Here is an 18,642-nt window from a genome sequence, read left to right as displayed (position 1 = left end):
TGCTCTGTTTTGAAATTCGTTGCATTTGGTCTCTTTTTCTGCCTCCTGATCGGCCGTAGATCCGAGAAATCTCCACTCAGGGCAGCCAACCTTATATAGTGTGGCAAATCGGCATATCAAGTCCGAGTTCTTCCCCTTTGCCACTGGTGGAGAACGCCACCCAAGCCCGACCATCGGCGTTCCTGGACTCTGTATGAAGGGTTCAACAGGGGGTGCTAGATTAGGGGGGACTGAAACAATTGCGCGATCAGCAAGCCTGTGATTGATCAACGCTTGTCAATTGAAAGACTTTGAGATGATTGGCTCTGGGGGATAAAATCCCCCCCCCTGTACTGTACTGTACAGTACTGTAGCTCGCGGTGTGCCGTGTTGCTTGGCACCAGCGGTATCACACAAGGCTCAAAAGCCTTGCATTCAGTTCTGGGATTCCGCACGAGCGAACGAAGCAGCCACAATCATTGGAAACACTGCAGTGGCCTCGGCGTATACCTATTGGGGGATTAGCTACACCGCGTGGAAAGGAGTTGACCTGACTCACCTTGACCGATTTAGCATCCGCCTTGATCTTGCCCCAGCTCACCGCTTCATCCGGCCGTGCGCCCGCATCGCTACCGTCGAACTCCTGAGCAGTGTTCACATATACTGCGTGCTCGGCACCGTTACGCATCAGGCATGCATTTGCAATATGGTGCTTGACTACACCGCCACCGAGGATAATCATGCCAGCTCGTGTGGCCCGCACTGCCATGGTGTTGATACGGCGAACATCATCCACGATATCCACTCTGAGTCGCTGAGGAGACGACTTGAAGGTATGGAAGTAAAGCATATCACCCAAGGATCCATCTGTCAGGGCAGGACAGAACACGGGGATTCCATTCCGGGCGGCCCAGTAGAGAACCGAATCCTCATGGTTGATCTCACGACCCAGCCGCTCGGTGATACGACTTGGGGTCCAATGAAGCTCGTCCTCCTCATCACCAGTTTCCCGAGCCTTGGCCTTGGCCGCCTCCTGTTCCTCTAGCATCTTGTCCAGAATCGGAACCACCCAGTCCTCAAAGGAACAGTAGTTGTTATTGGGAACGAGCAGATTACCGATGCGGTTGAGGCCCTTGGCACGAAGTCCAGCCCCTGGTGTAGAAAATGATCCGAGATATGTAGGCGCGAGACATTTGATCAGATCCTCCTCAACACCACCCGCAGTGGTCACGATGGCCGACACATGCTTGTGTTTCACGAGATAACGCAGGGTATCACGAAGACCGGAGGAGATCAAGTTGGAAGTAAAGCCGAGGAAGATGGTGGTTTTATCTCCAGTTTCAGGGTCACGGAAGGCGCGCTAGTGAAGAGAATGTCAGAATTTGGCATAATAAAACTGGATTCCTATTCAAGACTGACCATATCGTTGATGATGCTGGCTGCCTCCGAAACAGCACTGCCCTGGAACCCTGTGTAGGCCAGGTTATCCACCATCTCTGCTACTGTGATATCTCGACCCTGGAACTTGTCAAAGTCCACCCCGCGAACTTCATGAGATCCCTCCGGCACGGGTTGGGAGCTTTGCAGGACGGACTCCGTCACCGAGGCAGGGACCGCTGAGGGTTGGGCAGTCATGGTGAAGACAAAAGAAAGAATAGTATACAAGCAATGGAACAGAAAGCAAATACAAGGCAGTCAAATATGCAAGTTTGAAGTGATCAACAGAAGAGGGGCAACTTCTCCGATCTATTTTTTTTCTCGGCGGGGAAAGACCGATTGTGGCCTGAGGCATCAAGGGGTCTAGACCTGTATGCCTCAGGCAGAAATGGTCATTCGGTCGTCAGGCCACAAGGCTCCAAGGCCACAAGGCTGCTACCCAGGCCACGATCGGTGACATTTTCCACTCAACCCGCTGTTGGAGGGCCTCCACGCTGAGATCCCCTGGACCAGAGGTGTTCGTACTCGGATTTATCGCTCTGGATCACGTTTGCTATTACGCTCCTTCAATTCCTCCATGCCCCTTCATCTTCCGTGCACATTGAAGAATTGAAGATCCCGATAGAGTTTGGGAGGCGCCAGCATCCCCGAATCCACCGCACTAGTCCCACTGTGATTTAGTGCCACCCCTTGAAGTCTCACTCCCTTCCCTTCAATCCCTCTCTCTGCTTTCCCCATACCTGCAAGGAGCTTCGGAGGATTCTTGGTGAATGTGTTTCATAGGAGCCTGCACGTTGCTTCAAATTCATCATCAAACTACGCACTCCACCCCCCACCTCCCCCGCCGGCTGTCGGGATTCTAGCTGCCAACTGTCATCAAAGAACGTGCTTCGATCCCAGTCTCTCCCCCCAAAAGTTGGAGATACGCCTTGCCTGATCGGGTAACCTTACCTAAGCCATCACTTGGTCCGTGCCTGTCACGTGCAGACCCTCGTCGTTCTCCAGTATGTGACTGGATTCTACAAGCCATTCCACTTTGTATCTGGCGTTGGAGCCGCTAATCCATCTACAATTTATAGCATGACGCGATAATGTCAAATCGATTCCCCCCATCGTCCGGGTTCAATTCCCGTGATCGTTCTCCGCAGCGCTTCGGTCGTCCACCCGTTGGCCCTCGTGGTCCTGACGATGGCCCTGCCCCGTTCAGAGATCCGCCCCGTGGTCCTCGCGCCTTGGTAGAACCGTCTCGGGGTCACTTTAGTGGTCGTGGTAGGGGTTATGGCCGCGGTGAATTTCGTGATCGAGACAGAGATCCACGAGACCGAGACCGTGATTTTCGAGACACCCGCGATGGTCCACCGTTCCGACGGGAGATGGACCGTGACTGGGGTCGCCGTGACCGTGATTTTGATCCCCGAGACAATCGCATTGGGTTTGGTCGAGGACGCTCCCGATCTCCGACGCGCGACTTTCGTGATATCCCCCCGGCCGCGACTTTGATCTAGGCCGCATCCGACGCAACTCTCGCGACAGCATCCTATCCGCATCTTCAGGAGGCCCAGATGGCCCACCTACAAATGGCAGTCACATCAACCGAGGAGGCATGCGAGGGCGCGGCCGTGGAGACTGGGAAAGTGGACGCGGTCGAGGCCGCCCGCCCTTTCTCAACGACGACCGCGATCTCTTTCGCCGACGAAGCCGTTCTCGCGAACCATGGCGCGGACGCCCTGATCGCATGATGGATCGTGACCGAGACCGAGATATTGACCGTGATCGTAACCTAGATCGGGATCGCATGATGGACCGGGACCGGGATCGAGAACTTCCACGACCAAGAGACCGAGAAAGAGACTTGGATCGCGACATGGATCGCCGAGACCGTTTTAATCGCCGAGAAGATTGGGAGCCCCGGCGCCCCGATCGCGATGACCGAGAACGCCCAGTCGACCTCTGGAAACGTGACCGTCCCCCGAGTCGGGCAGAAAGCCGTGCAGCCAGTGGCTCGACTACTTCTTCTCACCCCCCTGCAGCATCTACCACGGGTCCAGCTCCCGTGGATCGACACCCCGAGCCCCCGATGGACCCAAGCCGGAAAGCATCGATCATGTCAACCGCCCCAGGACCAGAGCCGCTACGAGAGATGGAGCGCACCGAAGTGATCCCAGCTCGCCCAGAGCCTCCTAAGGAGGTTTTCAAGGAGGCTCTTAAGGAGGCTCTGCCTCTTGTTCGACCTTCCCCTCCAGCTCCTCCCCAAGTACCCGCCTTTGGCTCAGTGTCAACTTCTATCCCCACCTCAGCTGTCGACAAAGAACTCACAGAACAGCGAACCGCCCCCTTTCCCTCTCGGTTTACTGAGAAGGACCGAAATGAGACACAACGACCAGTCGTCCAACCTCCAACGGGACCGAAGGCAGAAAGAGGCGATCACGCAGCTTCCTCTGAGCCTCGCAATCGCCCCGAGGCTCCGTCAGAGCTCGCACATATGCAGGGGCCCCCGCGTGCGCCACGGCTATCTACAAGTATCTCCGACTTATCCCCACCCACCGCTCCAGCCGCGATGTCCAAGCCGAACTCAGGTCCTATGCCAAATGAGGCATTCGGTGTTCGAAGGTCGAGTTCACTGGTTTCATCTCCAACATCCACACGATATCCAGCCCCGGTTCCGCGTGCGGCATCCCGTGAACCATCTATATCGCCTCGAGTACCTCCCTCCGTCATTCCCACCGGACCTAGAGCACTGCAACGGCAGGCCCCATCACCGCGCGGAACAAATAGCAAGCCATGGATGCATTCAGGCTTCCCGAGAACTTCATCCGTCTCCAACCCGCCTCCCAAACAGGAATCTGTCGATGAACGGGACGCTTCTGCCTTTGAGCAAAATAATCGCAACGTTCCAGGACCTCCGTCTTCTGTCGCAGATGAGCCAGAAAGTGGTGAAATTCTGCCCCATGAAGGTGAAATAATCAAGTCTCCTGTCTCCGATTCAATGAAGCTCCCGCTTCGGCTGAGCCCCCCGTTGGATTCTAATGTTGAAGAAGGCGAAGTGAGTGAACACTCCGAGAAGGACGACAGGGAAGAGGAACCTGCCATGGTACCGGACTTTGAACGTTCTAGTGATGAAGAAGATAGCGAGAGTGTCTTTACCCAGGAATATCTCGATGAAAGGAAACGAATCTTTGAACGAGACATGGAATCACTCCGAGCTGAACTTCCTCCTTCTCCTTTGGAAGACCCGACGATTGTATCTCTTCTTTTGAAAATCCAGCTACTCGGCATGTTGGCCAACGAAATGTCAGTGGAAGAGCCAGTTGAAAAGGAAGAAGTAGAAAAACGAGTGGAGCAACCCGTGGACCCTGTGCCATCAGTGGAGGACGAAGAGAACGCCAATGCTCCCGGCGGTGAACGGGTGGTCTCTTTCGCTCCCACGCCAGATGAGCGTGAACTTGAACTCGAACCTGAAACTGAACCTGAGCCTGAACGCGAACCCGATTCCGAACAAGAAGTTGAGATTGAGCGCGAACCGGAGCCTGTCATCGAAACTCTCATCCCACTTGTAGCACTGAGTGATGAAGTTACCGTTGAAAATCTTCCTTTCTTACACTCTGGTCCTCCCACTCCTCTTTCGGATTTGGAAGTCTATCATGACAATATCGCTATCCAGAACCGCCTCAAGCAGACCTTCTCTAACGAGCTTTCCAAGACACAGCAAGAGATCTTCAACAAGAATGCTATTCTTCGAGAAGAGTATATGTCTCACTACAAGCCCTGGCGATTGGCCATCTGGGAGTTGGACCGTCTGAAGGACAAGAAACCTGACACCCCAGCACCAGCCTCGCCACCAGTTTCCACGCTCCCAACGACCCCAGCTCCCATGCTAGAAAGCCGCGAAGGACGACGCTACAAAGGAAACAGCGAACTAGATTTCCTCAACGCGCTCAAAGCCTCTGAGATCTCGGCGCAAGAAGAGCTCGAACGCCGACGAACCAAGATGGCTACTGCTCGGCCCGATTTGGGACGTGAGGCAATAATCCCTAACATGCTCGAGCCGCGTGAGGAGAAGGCATGCGTTTACAAAGACGTCAATAATATAATCGAGTGCAATAGGGCCATGGATGTTTTCGGTTTCCTGCCACCTCCCAACGATTTCACTCCGGAAGAGCACGTCACCTTCACAGATGCATTCATGGCTTACCCTAAAAAATGGGGCAAAATCGCAGAATCTCTTCCTGGGCGCACTTTCCAGCAATGCATTGTCCACTATTATCTCACCAAGGAAGAGATCAAGTACAAGGCCAAGCTCAACAGACGCTGGAGTAAACGCAAGGGCCCTCGAAAAGGAGGCGGTGCGGCACGGCCCAAATCCAATGCGCTTATCGCCGACTTGAGCGTTGTCAAGCCTGACTTGGACGGCGAGGACTCAACACCCGCTGTGACCGACACGGGTCGACCAAGACGTGCTGCGGCTCCTAAATTTGGCGGTGAACCTGGTGAAGTAGAGGACGGGTCAGCAGCGGGCCGTCGTGTCCAGTCTGACCGCGATATTGAACCCGTTGAAAAGGCGCCTTCTCGACGAGGGGGACGCGGTGGAGGAGGCAGTCGCGGCGCCCGTCGCGCGAAGACCACGCAACCAGACCAGAAAGGCCAGGTCTTGGCCACACAAGAGACTATTCCCCCTCCTCTCCCTGGAACCGAGATGGAAATGATTCCGGACACCAACATGCAATGGGGGCTAGATGGCAGAGTAGATCGTATGGTTCAAGAACCACTACCAACAATGCCGCGAGGTAGGGGACGTGGACGCGCTAAAGACGGGGTCTATGTCTTCGAGTCAACCGAAATCGACCCTCCTATGGCAGTCAAGCAGACTGAGACGGGCTATGGGTCCATGCAACCGACAAGCTATTGGTCTGTACCGGAGCAGCGTGATTTCCCTGCCTTGTTAGCACACTTTGGCCGTGACTTCGAAGGCATCTCAGGTTGGATGAAGACTAAAACCACGGTAATGGTATGGAATTTTGACGTTTTCAATATTCTTATTGCGCCGTCCGCTAACATGAACACTATAGGTCAAAAACTTTTATCAGCGTCGCTTGGACAGTGGCCACAAAGACTTCGAGTTGATTCTCACGGAGGCAGAAGACAAGAAAGTCCGCGGTGAACTTACAGGTCCCCTTCCCATTCCAAGTGTTGCCCCTAAGCGACGTTATGAGGCGACGCCGTCTTCCATCATTCCTCGTCCTCTTGCTCCTCTTGGCGATCCCATGACCGAAGACGAATCCCGTTTCTCCTCAAAGGTCAAGCCTCTTGCCCTTTCGCCACAGCCCATGCCCATGCATGGACGGCCGCCGTCTGAGAAAGATCGCAATTCCGCTCGCTATCAGCCACTTGCGCAAGCTTCCACGGCTTCTCCAGTGCCATCGACTGCGACTCTCATTGAAGAATCAACCCGGGCAATCCGCGCCCAGAACGCAGGCCAGGCTCATCGCTTGTCGGGTCCACGCCTCGGGTACTTCACAGAGGACAGACGAGACTCCACGATCCTACCTCATTCAACCTCCCGTACACAGGATCTATCTATTCCCTCGCGCCATCCCCCTGGCTCAATGCCACCCGATATGGCCCGAATGGAGCCTATGTCTGCACAAGGGTACATGTCTGCGCAGCAGCCACCTTCACTGCTTTCGTCGGCTCATTCTCGTCACCCCAGCTTGACCCAGCCTGGTTCGCCAACTCAATTGCCTAGGCCTGAACTTGACATTGCGTCCGTTCATCGCGATCCCTTTGCCCCAAGACCCTACTACTCTTACGCAGGCCAAGGGATGTCCCAGTCGCCTCGCCCAGGTTTGTCGCCAGTCAAAGATGCACCTCGCCCGAGCGTCACTCCTGCTCCCGATGCATCTCGCCATGTGCCCGCCAAACGGTCCAACATTATGAGTATTCTGAACGATGAGCCCGAAGAGCCACAGCCGCGCAAGCGCTTTGCCGGTGAGCAGGTTCCATCTGCCGCTCCTTCAACTTCAGCTGCAGCAGGAAGACCGATTTACCAGACCACACCGTCGTCCCGCCATGAAGACGCTGCCATGCAAAAGCCCTCTAGCTACACCCAGCAAGGCCATTATCAGTCATCTTCCCGTGGGTACACAGAGTACCCTGGCTATGGTCCCCCTCAGAGCGGCTCCGGTACCTCGGCAAATAATGACTGGATGGCACGATTTGATCCACGGGCACAACAAGCACCTTCGCAGCCTCAGGTCCAACCGCCACCAGCGCAGCAGCAGAGCAGCCGTCCTGCGGCACCTTTGGCTCCCCAGAGCTCCTATGCCTCATATGTCTCAGCCCCGAGCCAGTCGTCAGTGCCTCTGACCAATCTCCCCGCTCCATCTCCAGCACCGACTCCCCCGCCACAAACCGCTTCTCAACGATCATCATATCCTAATGTGTTTTCTCAGTCGGGTTCTGCTCAGCCATCTGGGGCCTCTGGCTCTCGCGAGATGACCTCTCAATCCCAATCCTATCGAGCAACATCACCTGGTCCACGTGCTCCTATGGCGTATGGATCGCGGCAGGAAGGACCAGTGGCAGCACAGTCTACTGCAGGTCTGTTTGGTGTTCATCCGCGCCAGTCTGGGGTGCAATCGTCATACTCAACCGCGTCCACACCAACCCCAGTACCATCACACGGCTATCAGCAGCATGTACAGACAATGGTCAGTGGGTCGCATCAGCCCGGGTCCCACCGCTCCACTCCTGTGAGCTTGCCCGGTGGTCCCTCTCAGTATGGACATAACACCCCACCTCCTCAGTCTCAGCCTAGTCGATCCATGGCGTCGCTGGCGAGCCTTGGGCGCTCGTACACTCCTCCATCTGCTATGCATCCCTCTATGGGCGGAAGTGCCGTGAGTGGTTATGCTCCTCCCCCACAATCTGTGTCGGGGTCTGTCCCACCACTTCACCAGCGTCCTGGTGTCCCCGGTTCCCTCGCTGAAGCTGGGTCTACACCCACTCACCACCGTGTTTACAGTCATAGCTCCACTCAAGGTGGACACTCAGGCTCGTTGCCGCCACCTTCCCAGCCACCTCGTTAGAGGAGAGGCTCGTGTATGATTAGTATGATGGCAGTGGCAACCCCTGGCTTGCGATCGATTGTACATTACCTTTCTGTCTCTCTACTGTTTTGTTACCTAGCGTGTTATCGCCTTGCCAGTGAGTATTCATATTCGATCATGGTTCGTATGTATAACTAGATGAATGACTTATGTGTGATTAAATGATGTTCCATGTTATACATTGTAGACGACTATAAGCTAGGTTCTGCTACGCTTCGGTCCAGTAGGGTAATAAAGATGGATCCATTTGATAGGCACCAGTTTCATATGCCAGTCGAACCCACCTCAGCGATCCATCTGGTTCATATGACTAGGCAGGTTCCAAGGGTCATAGTCCAAATGCACAAAAGCGCGATCAACAGTCGGCACACTCTCAATGATGTACTGCAGGCTTTCGCCGACATCGTGACTGTCCCGCAGGCTCATACTATCGTCTACAACAAGGTCAACCTCGACATTAAGCTTGTCGCTTGCATAGTAAGCCTTCAAGTCTTGAATCTTGAGGATTACCCGGGAGAACCGCATAGTCATGTAAAGCAGAATGCTGTGATCATCGGGGGAGGCAGCTGCGCCGGTCAACCGGCGAATGTATTCTGCGGCTGTTTGACCCCAATTCCACATGATGTAGATGGAGAGAAATAGACCACCCAGAGGATCCAAGAACCAGAGATTCGCAAAAGTGCCAACTGCCGAGTGGTGTTAGCTAGATGCTTCATCCATTGGTAGAGAGAATAGACTTACTCAGCGGGAAGATAATGCTGAAGATGTTGAAGATCACATCTGTCATGGCGTCCTGGGCCAGGACCTGCACACTGGGGCTAGGGATCAGGCGACACCAGATCCAGCAGAGCAACTTGACGATTACGGTACCAGCCATCAGCGCAAGAGATGGAACTGAGAGCTCGACGACCGTACGATCATCCCCAAGAAGTTGCTTCATAGACGATAGTCCCACCTGAAAGAAAGAGGTCACCATGATCACTGAGAAAATGAGCACGCTGACAGGTTCCAGGCGTCGCCGCGTGATTGGGAATCGGTTGCGATCTTGTCGGCGAATCATGATAGTGGTTACCCAGACGATGACAGTACTCAGGAAGTCCAAGACCCCATCGACAAGACCGGCCAGCATGGACATGGAGCTGGTCATTGCCATGATGGCGATCTTGGAGCCAAGAAGAAGAACATTGGCGGCGAAGTTGATCCGAATGGCCCAGTTGATGATGCGCTCCTCTGCCTCTGGCGACAGGCCTCTGTGTGATTCCAAATCTGGCAGAGATCCTTCCGGGCTGTTCTCTTCGGATGCAACCAAAGGAGTCGTCTCGTCGGGGATCCGATATAAATTATGTGGGGTGCGTTTTATCTTTCCCGTCTTGGGATTGATTGTGTCGACATCATTTCCGTCTGAAGGAGGCGGTTGGTGGAAGCCATTTCCTGCAGAGTCATGGTGGTGACACCCATTATATTCCTCGATTAAATTGTGAGGGAGAGATGAGTCCAGCAATCGGTCAATGTAGAGGTATTGGGAGATCAAGGAGTTCGTGCGCTCGTAGTATTCCCGACTTAGATGGTCAGTTTCTCTTGTTTTCACATTCAACCATAGCACATGGAGACCAACATCTTCTTGGGGAGATCCTTCAATGACTCGGGGGATCTGTAGTAGCGCTGCCTATTCGAAGTCAGGACTGATCGCGTCACAGATCCAAGGAGACTACCATTCATAACGCGGATTGCTGTGTCCAATCAACATGGATCCACGTCGCAGCAACAACCGTCTCTCCGATGCATCGTCATCGAGATCATGCAAAGCAAGGCTTGACGTGCGCGTTGGTAAAAAGTTCACCAAGCGCTGACCCCTGGTGGATAGGATTTCCCGCTCAGGCTCCAGACTCGGTCGCCGTGGGCGCAATACGGGCGAAATGGAGTCTGGGGGAGAGGAGAGAGGGAGAAACGACTGCGAAGACATGCTTGCTGCGTCCATGTCCAAGATTGAACGCGGAGATTTTGCGGAGATTTACCACGTGCCGACACCTTGGCGTTGAGGCATCTAGTTGAGCTTGATCTGCTCGTGGAGACCAAGGTAGACCGACACTGTAGAGATAGACACGAGAACAATGTTACCCCAATTGATCTACTATCTGCTTCCAATCCCTACAAAAACCACAATCGAGGGCAATTGAGGCTCACTATAGCCTCCCTGAAGCGGTAAAGCGCCGTGGTCTCGGCTTCACCTTGTCTCAACTCCCCCCAACTTGCCTGGAGATTGGCCATGTCAGATAGACAGATCGCTTTCGTCTCTGGTCCTATCGACACGGGGCCTAGTGAATCATACTTCCACACCCACTATGTGACCAAGATCAATGAGGCAATCGAGCGGGATCATGACTTCGTGCTTGGTCCAATCCCAAGCGGTGTGGATGCGGACGCGCTCGCATACCTCCTCCTCACTGTTCCGGTTCTTGATCGCATTACAATCTTCGTGACTCAGGCTGAGGATGGCATGTGGGGGGAACGGTTTCGCACGATGGGAGTCCATGTGGAGGTGGTGGAGGGACAAATGACTCGCGATCGAGACGCCGCCCTAACGAGAGCCAGTACGTATGATATTCTACGCGTACGAACCAAAGCAGAGGCTCAAGCATTGTATGGTTCTATGTGGCGTGAAGGCCATATCACCAATACCGAGCGCAATTGGAAGAGACGACGGGGAATCGCGGAGAATGAGGTGGTCGCGGAGCAGGAGATCAATCGTTCGATGGGATACTCTTCAGATCCAGCTGTGCCAACCAAACCGATAGGTCGTATTGCTCGATGGATGAACGACGTCTTTCAATTCAGGACATAGGAGCTGTTGATGGGATGTGTATAAACCGGGCTTCTGAATCGCACGCACATGAGCAACGAGGTATCGACAGCGAAGCCAAGCAACTCCAGCAAATCCAGCCACCGTGAAGCATCTGTTCATGCACCAGGGAAGGGCCATGGGGTTATATCACTCATAGTCAACGATTGGAGAACAGAATGCAAAACCCTATCCTTCACCCTATATCACCCTATCCTTCACCCTGGACCCAAGCTTGATTCGACGCAATCCAGTCCCAACCAAGTCGGACCCCATTCCCATCGGCCAACCCAAATGCTCTCCAATTCCGACACGGGAATGCACAGCTCAATATTCCGTGGAGACCACGGGGGCGGAATGCCCGTTCCGCCCTTCCCGCGCAGTGGAGGCTCTCGGCCCCCCGGACTAACCTGTCATCGCTGCCGTTTGCTGATTCTCTGGTATCTCACTGGTCAACTCAATGCCACCCGATCTACACTGTACGGCTCCGGTTATAGCCTTAGGTGCCCTTGGGTCTGACGCACAAGCTCGGAAATATGCCGTCGCACATCGTCCTGGAGGGGTTATAAGTTAAAGAGCTGGAATCGCACTGGATCTGAATCTCTGTTCTAGTCACATATTCTTTCACCCTCCCCAAAACATGACGCTTCCAACACTGGCGCTCACCGTCGTTACGGTGCTATATTTCCTTATTCGGTACTTCAATCGCACCGACATCCCCAAGATCAAGGGTCTTCCGGAGATTCCTGGTGTGCCCATCTTTGGCAATCTTCTACAGCTTGGTGATCAGCATGCAACAGTGGCTGGGAAATGGGCAAAGAAGTTTGGCCCGGTCTTCCAAGTGCGCATGGGTAACAAGGTGAGTGTTTCACTATCGGGCGTGGGGCGGAACTAATGCATGCATTAGCGGATTGTCTTCGCCAACAGCTTCGACTCGGTTCGCCAGCTGTGGATCAAGGACCAGTCGGCCTTGGTCTCTCGTCCCACTTTCCACACCTTCCACAGCGTTGTGTCCAGCTCGCAGGGATTTACCATTGGCACTTCTCCGTGGGATGAGTCTTGCAAGCGCCGGCGCAAGGCCGCGGCAACTGCGTTGAATCGACCGGCGACGCAGTCCTACATGCCGATCATTGACCTTGAATCCAACTCCAGTATCAAGGAATTGTACCGGGATAGCAAGAACGGCACAGTCGATGTGAACCCCACTGCATACTTCCAACGATTTGCGCTCAACACCAGTCTGACTCTCAACTACGGATTTCGCATCGAGGGCAACGTGGATGATCAACTGCTGCAGGAGATCGTGGAAGTGGAGCGTGGCGTGTCCAACTTCCGCAGTACCTCGAACAACTGGCAGGATTACATCCCCTTGTTGCGAATCTTGCCTAAGATGAACAACGAGGCTCAAGAGTTCCGCGCACGCCGCGACAAGTACTTGACTTACTTGCTGGACATGCTGAAAGAACGTATTTCCAAGGGCACCGACAAGCCTTGCATCACTGGTAACATTCTCAAGGATCCCGAGGCCAAGCTCAATGATGGTACGTGAATGATTAGAGATGTGGTGTGTGTGACAGTCAATCTAATTTCGTTCTCCAGCCGAGGTAAAATCTATCTGTTTGACTATGGTGTCAGCCGGTCTCGATACCGTGCCAGGAAACTTGATTATGGGAATCGCCTATCTCGCTTCAGAGGATGGACAACGCATTCAAAAGAAGGCTTATGATGAGATCATGGCGGTTTACCCGGATGGGGACGCTTGGGAGAAGTGCCTGATCGAGGAAAAGGTTCCCTACGTGACTGCTTTGGTCAAGGAGATTCTTCGATTCTGGACTGTTATCCCTATCTGCCTGCCACGAGAGAGCACCAAGGATATTCAGTGGGATGGCGCTACTATCCCGGCTGGAACTACATTCTTCATGGTTTGTCTCAATCCCAGTGCTCAGTGAGAATGATACTAACTTCTCCAGAATGCCTGGGCCGCTGATTATGACGAGGACCACTTTAAGGACGCTCACAAGTTTATCCCCGAGCGCTACCTGGAGCTCAATGAGGGATCGGGTACTCCCCACTATGGATATGGTGCTGGCTCCCGCATGTGTGCAGGTTCTCATCTTGCCAACCGTGAGCTCTTCACGGCCTTTATCCGCCTGATCACTGCCTTCAAGATGCACCCCGCGAAGAAGGCTTCTGATTTGCCAATCCTAAACGCCATCGAATGCAATGCCATTGCTACTGCCCTGACAACTGAGCCCAAGCCATTCAAGGTCGGCTTCAGCCCACGCGACCCTAAGAAGCTAGAGCAATGGATTGCAGAGAGTGATGAGCGCACTAAAGATCTGTAAGAGGATTTCATTGAGCTGGTCTTTATCCTCAGAATGAGGGCTTGTATATACTTCCAAAATCATGGCCACGAAGCCCACATACAGTAGATATAAATTGGATTTGCGTAACAACAAGCTACCCTACTAGTAACCTACAACCTGGCGAAGAATTCAAAAGCATCACTTTCCCAATCGCCATGTCCTCTACGAATGTCTATCTCCTATTCTTTTGGCATAACCCTTCTTCTCCCCCGTTCACGAATCCTTTGCCTTGGGTGTGGCGCATTTTTGAGTCGTTGTGGAGCCTCAGGACGGAATCCCCCGCATCTGCCACCTCCACACCATCTTCCCCTTGCATCTGTTCGCATGTTCACTTCACTTCTGACATGTCTGGACTTGACTGGGATAAACCCCTCTCTGTGGAGGATGATCACCCGCGGAAGAAGCGCCGCAAGTATATTGCCAAAGCCTGGTGAGTTTGGAGATGCGGAATGACGGCCACCAACTAATCGCCTCGCAGCAATGAATGCAAGCGTCGCAAGATTAAATGCAACGGCGAGGCACCGTGTCAGCGCTGCGGACGTCAAAATATTGAATGCATCTACGTTGAGAATCCCCAAAGGGACAGCCCGAATGAACAGGAGTATGTTCGCGTGAAATTGGCAGAGTTGGCAGTCACTGACCTCCTCAGAAATTTCGAGCGCCTTTTCGATCAAATGAAAGTAATGCAAGACCAGATTTCCTTGCTATCAGCCACTGTTCGGTCGATTGCTAGCAATGAGCATTCTCCTATTGGAGGTGTTCCCATCACAAGTAGCTATGGATCTGGGTCTACCCAGCGGTCTCTTCGGCGTGTATCTACAGCCAGAGAGACTACATTCCAAGGCCCGACAACTTCGGCATTCAGCTTGGATCTAGCCAAGTCTAGTTTGCAGCAGCGCGGGATTGTGGAACGTGGCGAGGCTCTCGATGAAGCCGATATGACGCAGGAACCTTCACCGGTGGCATCTCCATCAGCATCGGCCAGGGAACATCTCACGAACCAAGTCGTGGATCCCCTCTGGACTCTTAATAAGAACGAGGCACTGCGTCTTTGTCAAGTGTACGAAGAAGAAATGGGCATCATGTACCCTGTCTTGGAGCTCGTGGAGCTCTTGAGCCAGGTGCATATGTTGTATGGCCCAATAGATCGTGCCCTTGAGCCGGCTATAAAACACAATATCAATGGAGTAGATCGTGAGGATGTGCATATTCTCCGTCTTGTGTTTGCTTGTGCTTTGACAGCCGAGGCTAGCGGTCGCAGTGAGCAGGCTATTGCACTCTTTGATAGTGTACGAGAAGTCCAGGACAATTGCGTCTGGGGCCCGCCTGAAATCAAGAGTATCATCTTCTTGACTCTTGTGGTTTGTCGCTCCCAATACATTTGCTTAATCACCTTACTAACCGTGGCAGTCGATATTCTATTTTCAGATGGATGAGGAGACATTGGCGTGGCGCACCATTGGCATTGTCGAGCGCATGTGTTTAGAGAAAGGCCTTCACAGACGAGAAACTCTCAACCAGCCAGCTATTGTGGCCGCTGGAAAGGAACGTGTCCTTCGACTCTTTTGGTCAATTTACATCCTGGACATGCGTTGGAGTTTTGGAACCGGCATGCCATTCTCATTAGAAGATACAGACATCGATCCATGGCTACCAGAGCCCGCCGAGAAGACTCCATACCTACGCGTCATGATTCGATATAGCCGCATTGCAGCCAAGGTGTGGAAGTTCATCTCCGCGTTCAACAATACCAATGAGATCAAAAAAGACGAAATGAACTATTTGGATTGGCAAGTTTTGAGCTGGGTGCATGCCATCCCCGAGTCATTGCAATTGGATCATCCAAGTTCCACGGAGTCTGCATCCGCCACCGATAATTCAAGAAGCATGCGACGACTCCGTGCCTTGCTTTACCTTCGCGCTAATCAGCTGCGGATGCTCATTCATCGCCCCGTTCTTCATACTGCAGCACATATTGTGCGATACCCATCTGAGTCAGAGACCGTGGTGGAAATTGCCAAAGATACAATCCGCTTCATCACTCGCTTGAATGAAACTTCCGATATCTACCAGCTGCAACAAGTCGCCTTCAATTGGTTCCTGGTCTCGGCCCTTGCAGTTCTTTTCCTGGCAGTGGCTCAGGCTCCGACTCAATTCAGTGGTTCGTGCAAGGAGGAGTTCTTCTGGGCATTGGAACTGGTCAAGGGGTTCTCGGCCCAATCGTACATCTCCCGCCGACTATGGAATTCAATCCGGAGCCTTCGCAAGCTTGGTCCTCAATTGGGACTTGGCGTGCAGAAGCAGCGACTGGATGTTCATGCTGCAGAAGGTAGTGATCCCTACAACGCGAATCTTTCACCTGCGTTGGCTCCTACTATCAGCACGCAAAGCCAGACTCCATTAGACGGTGCACAGATGACGCAGGAGCTGATGGAATGGTTCGAAGCAGTAGGCAATCTTGAGGATCAAATTATGGGGATGGGGACAGGTCCTGCGCCAAACGGAGGACCTTACCAGCCGACACCTAACGGGGGCTTCGTGTTTGACTATGGCGAAGAATTGTCGAGTGTGATGAAGGAATGTTTTTGATCATGTAGTATATAGGGAATACGAAAAGATTCTCGCCAAGGAATATTGGGTGCAACTCGGAGTGAAATGCGAAATGCCCAGTGCTCCCACTAACATCGACATTGCCGACCGTGAAAAAGTGCATGATTTGGCTTCAAAGTCCTTGTAAGAACTTGTCCCCTCAGAGGGATGCTCTGGGTGATGTATCTGGGAGAAAGAATCGCCCTGTCGCTCAGCATCGCCGCCCTCCAAATCCTCCCCGACGCCCAAAGCCCCCGGGGGGACCACCCCCTCCACGGCCCCCAAACCCAGAGGCATAGCCATAACCGCCATGCCCGCCATGTCCGCCATAACCCCGTCCCCCATATGCGTGTCCATATCCGCCACCTCCCATGCCCATTCCACCATGATATCGACGAGGAGGCGGCATGCCCATACCCATGCCCATGCCTCCCATGCCTCCCATAGGTCCCATGCCCATGACTGGGAAGCGACGGCGCCGCGGAACAGAGAAACAGAGACCCATTGGTGTTCAAAAGACAGGTTATATTGCTTTGTTTGTGGAGGTACGTATAAAAAGGTTCAGGATCGAAGGCAGAACAGATTTCTGAGATTCTGAGAATCGCTTGCTGAAGTTGTACAGCCCTCTGAACGAGATGATGGTCTATTATATACAGATGAGAAGTCTTGTGCGTCATCGCTCGACTGTTTCTTGCCACCGGACTAATAAAGATACTTGAAGTCGACTGCTCCATCACCGGTTTGAACTCGTCGATTGTCTTCTCTTTCTTCGCAGAGAATCTGTTCTTTCATCTTGTTCTCCCGTCTCAGGTATAGTGCGTACCCGGTCACGGCACACTGGGAGACAACGAGAGAACCCAAAGAAAAGGCATTCCCTAATACATATGGCGAGCTGCGATAGACCTGGCCAGCCACGATGCCAGCACAGTTGCCCATGGTCTGCTGCAAGCCGATTTCTAATGCACGGCGATATTGAGGGGCGATGTTGACATTTAGCCAAGCCACGTTCAGGCCAACTGATGTATAGGTAGTAATTCCTATCAGGAAGGTCGCAAAATATTGAACAGCGGTGTTCTTGACGGTAAGAAGCAGGATATAGCCGATAATGCCAAAGATATTGGCTGTGAAGATGTACTGTGATGACTTAGCACATAGTGCTCTCGAGTTAGGGTAGTACTCACCGAAGCAAATTTCGAATATCTGTCAGAGCAAAAGGCGATGGCAACGAAGATCAATGCGGCCCAGATGTATACAGGCACAGTCAAGACATTGCTCATCAACGAGCTATAACCCATGCCTCCCAATATAGTTGGCAGGAAAGTACTGAACCCGTACAACAGGATATCCTGACAGAACTGGATTAAGCCGCTGAAGAACAGCTTTGGATCACTCAAAGCAATACGCATCTCTTCCCAGCTGAATTGACCACTTCCCATATATTTGCGGCGCTGCTCATTGCGCACCCGCATCATCCACCTCTCCTCCTCGGTCAGGAAGTAGGCCTCTGCAGGGTCGTTGGGCAGACCGAACCAAATGAGAATCGCACACAGGGCACTGAAAAGACCCTCAATGATGTAGACCCATCTAACCGTCGTTAGTGCCAATGGGCCGTGGAAAACCGCAAATGAACACATACCTCCATCCAGCTTTGCCTCCAATGCCATCCATGTGTAGGAGTCCATAGGCCAACAGACCGCCCACAGCGCCCGAAATGGCAGCACAGCTCATCAAGTAGGACACACGCTTCGCCTGCTCCTCTCGGCGATAGACCATTGTTAAATAGAGATTGAGACAGGGGAATAGTCCCGCCTCACAAGCACCCAGGATGAGGCGAGTCGCATAGAGCGAGCCTACCGACTCGATAAATCCGGTGAAGATTGTGGTCAATGACCAAACAATGCACAGTGCCGTCAGGATATTTCGCGGAGTCAATTTCTTCATCAAGACTGCCCAGGGGGCCTCGAAAAGAACATAGGTGACATAGAAGATTGACACGGCCGTGGAGAATTGGCTGTCTGATGCATTGATATCCTCGGGCATATGAGCCACCTTGACATTTCCTGGGTCCTCGTCAGCTCTCGTCACCTCCCCAGGGGAATCATAGTTACCAATATTGGATCTATCTAGAAAGCAGGACAGGTAGGTCAACATAATGATTGGCACAAAGGCTGCATCCAACTTGGCCAGCAGCTTCTTTTCTTTCTTTGGATCGAGAATCACATCGCATGTCTCGCCATTGGCGGTCTCGCCTCCTAAATCGGGGTCATGGTCTTTTTGGATGGAGGTCTTCTGCTCCAAGGGGATATCTTGTTCGGGCGACATGAGA

General features: G+C 53.0%; 9 protein-coding genes across 9 annotated transcripts; 5 read left to right on the top strand and 4 right to left on the bottom strand.

The window, feature by feature from the left end:
- Window positions 1-414: 414 nt before the first annotated feature.
- N7511_000031 (deoxyhypusine synthase) lies at window positions 415-1,614 on the bottom strand (the record flags this gene model as incomplete). The annotated part of the gene is made up of 3 exons (XM_057122456.1): window positions 415-489; window positions 539-1,339; window positions 1,399-1,614. 3 exons carry the CDS (start codon window positions 1,612-1,614, stop codon window positions 415-417), a joined length of 1,092 nt encoding a protein of 363 aa, XP_056988189.1.
- An 893-nt stretch (window positions 1,615-2,507) lies between these two features.
- N7511_000030 (uncharacterized protein) lies at window positions 2,508-3,155 on the top strand (the record flags this gene model as incomplete). Its single annotated transcript, XM_057122455.1, has 2 exons — window positions 2,508-2,651; window positions 2,922-3,155. The coding sequence occupies 2 exons, from the start codon at window positions 2,508-2,510 to the stop codon at window positions 3,153-3,155; spliced, it is 378 nt and encodes a 125-aa protein (XP_056988188.1).
- A 125-nt stretch (window positions 3,156-3,280) lies between these two features.
- N7511_000029 (MYB DNA-binding domain protein) lies at window positions 3,281-8,501 on the top strand (the record flags this gene model as incomplete). The annotated part of the gene is made up of 2 exons (XM_057122454.1): window positions 3,281-6,421; window positions 6,483-8,501. The coding sequence occupies 2 exons, from the start codon at window positions 3,281-3,283 to the stop codon at window positions 8,499-8,501; spliced, it is 5,160 nt and encodes a 1,719-aa protein (XP_056988187.1).
- Window positions 8,502-8,807: 306 nt separating this feature from the next.
- On the bottom strand, window positions 8,808-10,237 carry N7511_000028 (cation diffusion facilitator family transporter; the record flags this gene model as incomplete). The annotated part of the gene is made up of 3 exons (XM_057122453.1): window positions 8,808-9,208; window positions 9,264-10,188; window positions 10,235-10,237. 3 exons carry the CDS (start codon window positions 10,235-10,237, stop codon window positions 8,808-8,810), a joined length of 1,329 nt encoding a protein of 442 aa, XP_056988186.1.
- A 551-nt stretch (window positions 10,238-10,788) lies between these two features.
- On the top strand, window positions 10,789-11,364 carry N7511_000027 (uncharacterized protein; the record flags this gene model as incomplete). Its single annotated transcript, XM_057122452.1, has 1 exon — window positions 10,789-11,364. The coding sequence occupies one exon, from the start codon at window positions 10,789-10,791 to the stop codon at window positions 11,362-11,364; it is 576 nt and encodes a 191-aa protein (XP_056988185.1).
- Window positions 11,365-12,001: 637 nt separating this feature from the next.
- N7511_000026 (cytochrome P450) lies at window positions 12,002-13,706 on the top strand (the record flags this gene model as incomplete). Its single annotated transcript, XM_057122451.1, has 4 exons — window positions 12,002-12,220; window positions 12,269-12,902; window positions 12,961-13,283; window positions 13,332-13,706. The coding sequence occupies 4 exons, from the start codon at window positions 12,002-12,004 to the stop codon at window positions 13,704-13,706; spliced, it is 1,551 nt and encodes a 516-aa protein (XP_056988184.1).
- A 365-nt stretch (window positions 13,707-14,071) lies between these two features.
- Window positions 14,072-16,316, top strand: N7511_000025 (putative C6 transcription factor; the record flags this gene model as incomplete). Its single annotated transcript, XM_057122450.1, has 3 exons — window positions 14,072-14,157; window positions 14,206-15,088; window positions 15,138-16,316. The coding sequence occupies 3 exons, from the start codon at window positions 14,072-14,074 to the stop codon at window positions 16,314-16,316; spliced, it is 2,148 nt and encodes a 715-aa protein (XP_056988183.1).
- A 211-nt stretch (window positions 16,317-16,527) lies between these two features.
- On the bottom strand, window positions 16,528-16,821 carry N7511_000024 (uncharacterized protein; the record flags this gene model as incomplete). Its single annotated transcript, XM_057122449.1, has 1 exon — window positions 16,528-16,821. One exon carries the CDS (start codon window positions 16,819-16,821, stop codon window positions 16,528-16,530), a length of 294 nt encoding a protein of 97 aa, XP_056988182.1.
- A 197-nt stretch (window positions 16,822-17,018) lies between these two features.
- On the bottom strand, window positions 17,019-18,638 carry N7511_000023 (uncharacterized protein; the record flags this gene model as incomplete). Its single annotated transcript, XM_057122448.1, has 3 exons — window positions 17,019-17,450; window positions 17,498-17,900; window positions 17,953-18,638. 3 exons carry the CDS (start codon window positions 18,636-18,638, stop codon window positions 17,019-17,021), a joined length of 1,521 nt encoding a protein of 506 aa, XP_056988181.1.
- Between the last annotated feature and the right edge of the window lie 4 nt (window positions 18,639-18,642).

Source organism: Penicillium nucicola, assembly GCF_028828085.1.
Source record: "Penicillium nucicola strain IBT 29836 chromosome Unknown utg000001l, whole genome shotgun sequence".
Lineage (NCBI taxonomy): Eukaryota > Fungi > Ascomycota > Eurotiomycetes > Eurotiales > Aspergillaceae > Penicillium > Penicillium nucicola.
This window is presented reverse-complemented; position numbering and strand designations above follow the sequence as displayed.